Genomic DNA, 10,619 nt, shown 5'->3' on the forward strand with positions numbered 1-10,619 from the left:
GAGCTGACCACACCAGGCAAATGTCTCCAGTATGAATTAATTTATGCACTTGTGTTTCACTGAGTTATACTCTCTAACAGTAAGCAAGCTATCACAAAATAAGGGAAAAGAAACAAAACTCACTAAACCTCACATATTGAGTCATGCCAAGTCTTGCTAAGTTCAAAGGGAAACCAGAAGTGCTTGTTTCCACCCCTTAAGATGCAAGAACAGCTGTGTCCCTGCCACAGTCTGGATAGCTTCACCTTGGTATTTCAGCCACATTTGAAGTAAGATCATTATTTGTTTGAGAAGCTACTGCATGCAACTCAAATCTGTGATTTGAATTGGTGTTGTAAACCTCTTTTGTCCCCTGACAGAGTTAAAGAAATACAAAGCAGGTAAATATAGGGGGGAAATTATGCATTATTGTCTCAGTCTGTGTAAATTTCACAGCACAGGACAGAACACTTTGATGAGGTCCAGTGCAACTAACCCTAGAGTTTTCATTCAATAAAGCCTCTTTATGTCTATCATTATCTTGCTTTTCCTCAGTGTGAACTTTGTTCCTCTAGAGAGGAGGGGAGTGGCTAAAAACAGGTTTATGGCTGCCTGTGAGCAAGTTTCGAACCAGAGCATTTTGCATGTCAAAACTGGAATCCACACCCTGTCTTATCATGCTCAGACACCACCTTTTCTTTGTTTCTTCCAGCCGGTAGACTGCAGCTTTCTCAGATATTGAACATAAGCTGAATAGACATAAACCTAAGTGGGATATTCTGGGAGCAGTCAAGAGGATTTTCACAAAGTTCACACTCTTAATGTAAGTTACAGTTGTTGTAAGATGATGGTGTTGTGACTGGCTGTGCTTTTAAAGCGTTCAGCAAGAACAAGCAGCTCTGTTTGTTAGAGGGAATATCAAACACCTCAGTTTCAAATGAACTCTCTGAACAGTGGGAGGTTTGTGATAAAAGGTGAAAGTAAAAATGTTTGTCCAAGGTTATGATGTGCAGTGTGGGTTAGAATTAAATACGCTGCAACAACAATGTTTCTTTTATATTTGGACATAGCTATTGGAATAAGGCACAGCAGAGTCAATGCTGACCTCAAATCATCTTTAACATCTAAAACTAAGTTCAACATGTAAATATAGGATTGTATAAACATAACAGCAGACAGTTCATACTGAGTTCATGCTGTATAACCTTATGAATGCAATAGGTGGATAGGGTGTATACTGGCAGTTTAGCCTGTGACAGAATCTAAGAAATAAAAATGAAAACAAAAGATGAAAGCTTGACAGTACTCAGGGTGATTCATTCGTGGGATAAATTTTCTGCACAACACCGGCAGTGAAACTCACCCTCAGAAGCATACTTTCTTTCTTACTTTGTTTACTTTTCCAAATCAGGTTAAAAGTTTTATAGTGCTTTAAAATCCCAGAGTAAACCTGTTTCTCTAAACCTGTACATATACAGAGGTTCAGGTCAGTGCTCAGTTTCAGACATGACAAAATTCATATCATTTCCACCACTAAGTGAAATGTTGAATCTTTAAATTTAATTAAAATCAGATTTTCAGGAACTAAGACAAGCTGTTTATGCCTGATTTCAAAAAGGTTTGAGGAGATTTACTATAAAATAGAATTTTCTAAATGCCTGGAGGTCATTCATTTCAAATAAAAACTCTTGAATTAAGGTGTTTTACATGAAAATAGTGACATGATTTTTTTAAACCAGGTGCTGTTGCCTTGAAAATTGTCCAAAAAAGGATTCAGTTTCTTCAGCCTATAGTGTTCCTCATTAGACTTAAGGTAATATACAGAAAAAACATGTAGCTTTTGTTTTTGACAACCAAGGAAGCAACGAGCTGCATGTTCATTATTTCTACTTGTCTGTTCCAAAGTCCCCAAAAAAGCATTGTAAGTGATTTTCAGCACTAATTAGGTGAGAAAGGAGACATGCATGGAAGGATTCTTTGATAAGCTACTTTTAAAAGCTTAACTGAACTCTGACTTACACTCCTAAAAAATACTGAATCACTACCTAAAAGCGGCAGCTATTTACTCCATAAATGTCACATTTATTTCTACTAGTTTAATTTTACCTCACCTGAACTTAGAGGTGCACTACAGGTGCAATAATATAATTTCGTCATTGAGCATGCGCTGCTAGTCTTTCTTTAATACCTGCATGTGAACAAGTTCAGTATCTGAGTAAGATGAGTCAGTTGTCATGATGTGGCTTGTTGAGAGTGAATCACATCACTTTTACCAGTAAAAATAACAGGTAGAATTGTGAAACTGTTAAAGGAAGTGTTGTAAATGAAAATAAGCATGCATTGCTGTGTTTTTGAACCCAACATACTGGAAAACATATAAGCCTTTTCATTGTTGTAAAAACAATCCTAATCTAAACAAACCAAGGAACCTTTACAAAAAGGTACAGATAGTCCTGTTTAGCTACTAAAAAATAAGTAAAAAACAGACCAAACTAATTGCTAATTAACAAGCTTTTCCTAAATAATTTTGAATTAGTTGGGTTTTTTTCAGATTTTGTGCCATTTATCAGCTGACTCTAAGTTAACATGAGCCAGTACATTAAGAAAGTATTCAATATGTACATTCACAGATATCCAAACATGAGACATTGGTTCCTTAATATATGAATTAGAAGTCTGTTCTCAAGTAACTAATCAATAGTCTGTGATTGAGGGTTATTCAATAAATGCTAGTTAGCTATTCTTTAATGTGAACCTTACTATTTCCAAAGCCTATACAGTAAAACCATCAGAAACCATTACAGATTTAGTTGTTTTCAGTTGGTCTGTGTACTGATAACTGAAATACCCCTCTAGTAAAAAGAAAGTGACAGCAGGTGTGTTTAGTTTAACATTTGGATCACAGATTGTGCTGTAAAAATGAATCTGTTTCTGAATATTTGCTTTCAGATTAATTTTTAAAATGGTGTAGCTTTGAGACAATCTGAAAAAACTTAGGCAATAAGAAAGGTAAACGCATCAACACTTTGTACATATCATTAAAAAGAAGCTTGGTTCTATTTCACTAGTGATCGCAGCTTTGGGGATTTTAACAGACTCTTGATATTTACATCTTGTAAGCATCATGGTTAACAATAGGACTTTTCCATGAATTACATTACAGATTACTTTGCCTCAAGAAGCTTAACAAGAGCCAATCTTACAGCACTTTCCACTGTGTCATAATGTTTGTTTTCGTTAATTTCTATTATATATGACAGGTCCAACTGAAACAGTCTGGAGCGATGGAGTCTACACAGTTTTCCTCGCTGTCTTCCTTGAGGGGAGAGTTTAAATTTGAGGATTACATCCAACCCCACTACAAGGAGTCATATCGCCTGGCGATTGATCGCCTGGTGACCGGCGGCAGAGACAGTTACCATGAGTTCCTCAAGGGAGAACGTATTGGGAGCTTCCTCTCTGAGGAAGAGCTTCTCTTTATCACCACAAACGCAGAACAGCTCCCACCCCAAAATCACACAGAGGAAATCAATGGCCCATCAGACAGCCAGTCATCCTCAGGGACGTACTGGCCCATCCACTCGGATGTGGACACGCCAGATTTGGATTTAGGGTGGCCAGAGGTCATGCATGAAAGACTGCAGACAAATATAGATCTGCTCTTTCATCCACCGAGACAAAACAACCCCACGATCAAAGAGGTGATCAGGAAGCATATTCAGGATGCAAGACAGGTAATCAAAACTACCAGTAACAATGTGGTAAGGGAGAAACAAAAAACAGGCCTGTTATGTGGTGACAAATACGCTTCAGAACAAATTGGTTCAGACACACTGTTTCTCTGCTGTGTTTAATTTGAGAACTGTGCTTCTGCGGAGAATGTCGTAAGTACCTTTCTCCCTTAAGGCAGTTTTCCATAGATCTTTGTTGTTGTCTGTGTTCAGTGGCAAGGAAAGTCTGCCAGGGTTATAAGGGACAAAATCAGGTTTTGCAACTTACTAACATGGGAAAAAAGTGTGGGAACCATATCCCGCCCTACATTACAGAGTTTTACACAATTAACGCTGCAATTATTTCTCAGATTGTGACATGATGAGACATAAATTGGCTTTATAGCTCAAAATGCTCAAAATCACAGTTAGTAAACAAGCAGTCTTGTTACAATCTTGTTACTGTTGTACAAGCTCTTAATTAAACCAGCATACACAGCAAAAGACTGACAGAGAAAAAAGAAAAAACAGACTCCATCTCTCTCTACAGCTCACAAAAGGCTAATGAAACCCTCCTCTCTACTCCCCATAATTACAAACAGTTCAGTGTTAAGGTAATCCAAATTAAATTAGGTAAAATATGTCATAGGATGCAACAGCTGCAATGACTCGTCTCTGCCAAAACAGCAATTTTGGATGGAAAATATTTCTTTAAATATCCATGCATGCATGATTAAGACCACGGTTCATTTGAGGGATCAACACGTTTTTAAGAGAAACAGGAAATTAAGAGGAGAAGAAATTAGTCTACACAACATGCAATATAGTCAAACATGAGTTAATTAAAGAGCTCATTACATGCAACTGGAACACATGATGTTGCTGCTTCATAAAATTCAGTGTTTTCAAACTGCTCATTATCCTGATTGATTTCAATTGCTGAATCACTGATCCTAAAGTGAAATTAAAGAACAGAGAGGAAAGGCTTTAACCTAATCCTCAAATACTCAAAATGCTCCAGTGGTGACAGAAATGGATCTGGAATCAATACATGATGTATTACTTATAGATACAAATATGGTTATCTACCATTTCTCTTGCCCTTTTCTGTATCAATCTCTGTTAAGTCACATTGGCTTCTCTCACTGCATTCTGCCTCCAATTTACATTAACAACTCTATTCTTCTTGCTAGCACCACTCAGGGGTTTTTAGCTGCCTGTTTTCATGTTCATAAATGTGGACTGTGAGTGTGCATTTGAATGAGTCATTCACAAGTTTCACAGGTGTAAACTGGTTCAATGCACTACCCACTCTGGTCTTTAGCACATCTAATTGATCATGATTTATTCACTTTGTCCTCACAGGTCGTTGCCATTGTGATGGACGCGTTCACTGATATAGACATATTCAAAGAAACTGTTGACGCCTCGATACGAGGAGTTCCAGTCTATGTGCTTTTGGCTGATTCCCAGTTGAAAAATTTCCTCACAATGGCTGAAAATCAAGATGTAAAAATTCAACAGCTCAGGGTAAGTGTACTATTTAAAACACACAAATGACAAATACACAGTCACATACTTTGCAATTAAAATGTTTATTGTTGTGGTTGCACCTATAACATCACAAGAAACTAACAAGATTCTGAAAATCTAAAACAATCATTTTGAAGGAATACCACTTATCACTCTTATGTCAGCATCCTAAATATGAAGCTAAAGCCAGGAGACAGTTTGCTTGGCTTAGCTTAGTTTAGCATAAAGATTTAAAGCAGGGAGACACAAGTAGCCTGGCTCTGTCAAAATGTAACAAATCTCCAGCACATAAACCATCATAAAACCAAAACTTTTAATTGTCACATATTCTTTTTTGTGCAGATTAAACAAACCAGATGTAACATGTTTATTAGTGAGCTTTAGAAGTGCTAGAAGGTTGATTTTGTTACCTTTTGACAGAGCCAGGCTAGCTGTTTCGCCACTGCTCCCAGGCTTTACGCTAAGCTAAGCCAACAGAGACATGAGAGTGATACTGATCTTCTCATCCAACACTGGGCAAGAAAGCAAATACACATATTTCCCAAAATGTCAAACTCTGGGGGACAGTTGAGGGGATATAAATTGACAACTTTTTACAATTGCATCTTTGCCTATGATCATAATTTAAGATGCATAAAAATATGCATTTTTTCTACCATTTATATCATAATAAGGCTTCGCCCTGAAAGCTTATTTCAGAAGCTGGTCTCTCCTGTTTATTGGGTGGAGTCAAAACAATTCATCTGGGCAGGACACGCTAAAGATTCAAACACACCTTTAAAATTCCGATTACGTGCAAATGATATGCCAACAACAATAACAACTCAGGGGCTTGACGAATTCAACATATTTCAAGTCCTCAGAATCTTGTTTATCTGCACAGTGCATCCCTTTTTTTCAGATGTTTATTTGATAATTGACATCCTGATTACCTTAGGCTGTAACATTTAACAGTGACTATCCTTTCTGACATATCTGACATATCTGACATATTCTTTTCATTGCTGTGACCACAGAACATGAGGGTGCGGACTGTGAAAGGTCAGGATTACCTCTGTCGATCAGGAGCTAAATTTCATGGTGCAATGGAGCAGAGGTTTCTTTTAGTCGACTGCCACACAGCAATCTATGGCTCGTACAGGTAAATAAAAACTGAGGAGCTGTGGTTGAGATCGCTGAGGTGTACACTAAAGGCATTCATAAAGCAAACTTTCTACAAAATTGCTGTCATCATTTCCTATTGGTGTCTTGAGAAGCAGTCTGTAACTCAGTTTTGTTAATGAAGACATTTCAATGTGAGTTCTTTACAACATATCACTCTGTTCTTTGTACCAACAGGAACTTCAACAAAGCAGATGTTGACGACATTTTTAAGAGTGTTAAATAAAAGTATTAGAGAGTTAAGAGTTAAATCACACATCAGTCTGTTTCCACCACACTGAATTAATAAATATTCATGTTATCTTGTTTGTTCACAGCTTCAGTTGGTCATTTGAAAAGATCAATCTGAGCATGGTGCAGGTCATCACAGGCCATCTGGTGAAGTCCTACGATGAGGAGTTTCGAACACTTTACGCCCGGTCGACTGTTCCAGCTGAACTGTGCCCCCCGGAGGCCTTGTTCCAACGCAATGGGCCACATGGACGCCAGATTTTGCCAAACTGTGCCCAAAAAATCGACCGAAGGGACCAGTTGAGGCACACGCTGGACACAGTCTATCGAAAGACCTGTGAGAGGAAACTAGGCGCAAGAGACGTTGAAGAGAGGCTTTTTGAGGAAGAACTTAATGAACTTGGGCCTTTGGTTGAGAATGGGATTGGTGTTCAGAACCAGTTGCCCCAGTTCCAGTCTGCAGAGACAACAAACTTCTTGAAAAGGCATAGCTATGCTGGGGAGAGACAAGATGGATGTATCCCACAGGACATCAGACCCAGAGCAAGCAACTGGAATATCTCTAGAGATGCGGGAAATGGGACAAACAACTACCCAAAAGACAATTATTTACATGTGCCACAGATCTACAGAGGTCAAAACATGCGTCAGTCTTACAATGGCAATGACAAACAAGTTCTCTCCATGCAGCAGAACATGCCAACACTGGAGAATACATCCAAGTCATTCATGCGCACATGGAGGATCGAGTCTTACCTCAAAAACCCAGATGTCCCGTTTGGAGACTCTTGTGACTATTTAGACCAGTTTGAACCACTGGACAAAGCTAGCAGCTTCATGCAGGCAAGAATGAGGTCTTCCCTCGTTTTAAGGCCCACCATACCAGAGCAAATGGAGCCAAATAGACACATAAACAACACATCCACTGGTGTTCGCACCTCAGCAGCACCAAACATTCCTTTGCACTACTCATCAATGCAGTGGAATCCAACCGCAACAGTTGAGAATAGGATAAATAATGATGAATTCATGTTGAAAAGACAAAGTTTGCAGATTTTGGATGACACTTGGAATAACACAAGCTACGGTCCAGGGAGGAACTCTTACCAGTCTGTATACTCCAACCTAGGCAGAGCTAAAGGTGGGCAGATGATTACAAACCCTGACATCCTGACAGACAGTTGGCACAAAAGGCACAGCGTGGCAGATCCAAGATCAAACTCAAGTCACATGTATGGAGCTTTTGCAAGGATGCAAGTTAACAGAGGCACAGTAGGGATCAATGCACAGAATGGAGGATATGGGTCAAATCTGAATGAGGATCAGAGATCTGTCTCTCATTATGATGTTAAGAGCATCACAGACACAAAGAACCCCACTACTCCCAGTTGGCAGGAGCCGCCATCCAGGACTGTGTCTGCAGCAGTGCTGGGTGTGAATAGCAGGGATTTGACAGTTACATCCAACAGCATGGGCTCTGAGCATTTTCTGAAGAAGAGTTCCAAGAAAATAAAATCCTTATTGAACATACCAGAGAAAAAACAGGATTCAATCAGATACACGGACACACCAAGTCTAAAGTCAGAAGGCAGTACAGACACAATAACAGCCGAGGATGAGGAGAGGCTATCAGACAGTGGAGGTAAACATCACCAAAGCACAACCAACTCAGTTAGGTCTTCCTCGGAACACCAGAGGAACCAGTTACTAGATGGTCTAAAGTATTCAAAACCTCGATTTAGAACTGAGGAGCACCAACATCCACCACAGATCTGTCCCTCCAAAATAACAACACAGAGGAAGCCCACCGACAAAAGTGCAAGGCCTGGACTTGGCGAGAGAAGCTGGAGCAAAGACAAAGGAGCCGAGAATCACTTGTACAGTAGATTTGAGCCTCTCTACTCACTTGAAAAGAAACACCAACTGCGCTCTGCACACAGCTTTGGGTCTCAGCAGAAAACCAAAGGCTTTCCAGAAGGTGAGGCAGCTATTGAACATAATCTCACCCGCAATGCGAGAGGGCACCATGAAAATAAGCTGGAGAAATTCATTCAGAGGATGGGAAATCTCATACACAAGAACAAGCAGTGACAACTGCTTTAGTACAATGCATGAAACATCATGTTGTCTACACAGGTCACTTATTAATGATGCACATTTGACTTGCAATGTTTATATTTGTATATTTGGTCTTTGACACTGTGTTTACTTTGAAAAATGTTTTTAGCAAACACTGTTTACATTTTGACCGCTGCTCACTTTATTGTGTACAGATGCACTGATGAATACTATTAAAAGGAGAAAATGTTTTATAAGAATGCATGCTGCAGACCTTTAAACTATATAACATAATCTTAAAATACCACCTTCAACCACTTCCTATATGTCCTCTTCCACCATTGACAAACTGAAGCAATAAATTCAAATGCTGTCAACAAATGTTGTTGATGCATTAATTAGTAGTTGTGTCAAAATGTCAGATGTAAACAATTTATTGCTGTGAGTGTAGGTGTGTACACATACCAAAGTGCTTTTGTTATTATGTTCAGAGGATTATTCTGCCTGAGTGGCATGTCAAGTTATGTCATCAGCTTGCAAGCTACCGTATTTCCTCAAATAAAAGACAGTATTCAATTAAAATACATTATATTCTGATAATGGCAGGGGGTGTGGTTGACACAAACAAACAAAGGCCTGCCCCAAAAACAGGGCAGGGAAAAACAAGGCTGAAGAAACTCCTGGTGCCAGTTATATAATGTGCATGCCAGTTAAGCATAAATACTAGTTACCTGGATGTAACTCCAGTTCTGAGTAAATGCGTAGCCCTCTAGCCGACTGTCACAGAGAGAGGAGGACATAGGAGACGCAATATTGTTTAAATACGGGGATAATGGTGCATATTTTAATAATAATGACAGCAGCAACACTACATGAGCATGGGTAACCGTGGTAAATTGGCTAAGCCTGTAGGCATATATTTATGAGCATGTTACCCGCATGCTACAGCTAAGTGCTGCACTGCTAAAACATTCCTGGTGGAATTTAAGCACAAGAATTATTGTTCAACACGTCAGAGTAAGCGGATTACCGGTAATGCAGTAACAAAAATTTAACAGGGCAAACAGAAGAAGATCTGAAAACAAGGAGGCTTTGCACTAAAATATGAGCAAATATACTTCTCAAACAGAGGGAATTAGAAATAAAGGCCTCTCTCTAATGTAAGTGTGCTTTCAATAAAAGGCTGGTACCCCCTGCAGTTGAGGTAAATAAAGGCCCTGGCTGCTATTTGAGGAAGTACGGTATCCACTCTACATGATGAAAATTCATACATCATCACATCCTTGTTATTTACTGTATGAGTCAAACAGGTTTTATGAATGCTAACATGGGGGCTGCTATAATGTTGTAAAATGTGTTTTGTCTACATAATATATTTTTTCTACTATTTTTCATTCTGTTTCTAGAGAAGCTAGGAGCACGCTTTTGGTAAATCTATTACAAACTGTGTGATTGGATTTTAAAACATATGAATGTGAAAGGACCCAACAGGATTAAACTGGGAAACCAGTGACAATGAATGAATGTCATCATTAAAGGCTTTGTTTTATCCTATGAAGAGTGTGCCTTGTGGCAAAATTCAATTTGTAATTTGTAATGAGAGAGCAACATGGCCTTCTGTGTAAAAAATACACACGTAAACCAGAAGAATTCCTCTCTTTGATTCATATATTATACATATTCATCACTTACAGTTAGGTAGGTAGATAGGTAAAGTAGGTATTACAGCTGAGTATTCAGAGGTATTTGAAACTTTTATGTTGCTTTCTTGCTAGTCCCACATTGCTTCCCTTTGTTTTGCCTTAGTGAGGATGTTGGGAATGTGCTGCATATTTTTAAACACATAAGGTCCACCTTCAGTGTACTTTCTCTTGATAATGTTGATAAAATGGTGATGAAAATGATAAATGATTAATGTGTTTCTTTCTATCTGCAATGAACCTCATA

At 38.8% G+C, this 10,619-nt stretch overlaps 1 protein-coding gene across 1 annotated transcript; it reads left to right on the forward strand.

Annotated features, from left to right (window-relative positions):
* The first annotated feature begins 752 nt into the window (after positions 1 to 752).
* Positions 753 to 9,471, forward strand: fam83b (family with sequence similarity 83 member B). The gene is made up of 5 exons (XM_042433122.1): positions 753 to 802; positions 3,240 to 3,713; positions 5,055 to 5,219; positions 6,239 to 6,363; positions 6,701 to 9,471. Exons 2-5 carry the CDS (start codon positions 3,264 to 3,266, stop codon positions 8,703 to 8,705), a joined length of 2,745 nt encoding a protein of 914 aa, XP_042289056.1. The 5' UTR covers positions 753 to 802; positions 3,240 to 3,263; the 3' UTR covers positions 8,706 to 9,471.
* The last annotated feature ends 1,148 nt before the right edge of the window (positions 9,472 to 10,619 follow it).

Source organism: Thunnus maccoyii, chromosome 14, assembly GCF_910596095.1.
Source record: "Thunnus maccoyii chromosome 14, fThuMac1.1, whole genome shotgun sequence".
NCBI classification, from domain to species: domain Eukaryota; kingdom Metazoa; phylum Chordata; class Actinopteri; order Scombriformes; family Scombridae; genus Thunnus; species Thunnus maccoyii.

Excerpts from the sequence above, each read along its gene's own strand:
- fam83b (XM_042433122.1), top strand. The coding sequence starts at position 3,264 with ATGGAGTCTACACAGTTTTCCTCGCTGTCTTCCTTGAGGGGAGAGTTT. Across the intron at positions 3,714-5,054 it reads ATATTCAGGATGCAAGACAG|GTCGTTGCCATTGTGATGGA; the intron begins GTAATCAAAACT and ends TTGTCCTCACAG. Across the intron at positions 5,220-6,238 it reads TAAAAATTCAACAGCTCAGG|AACATGAGGGTGCGGACTGT; the intron begins GTAAGTGTACTA and ends CTGTGACCACAG.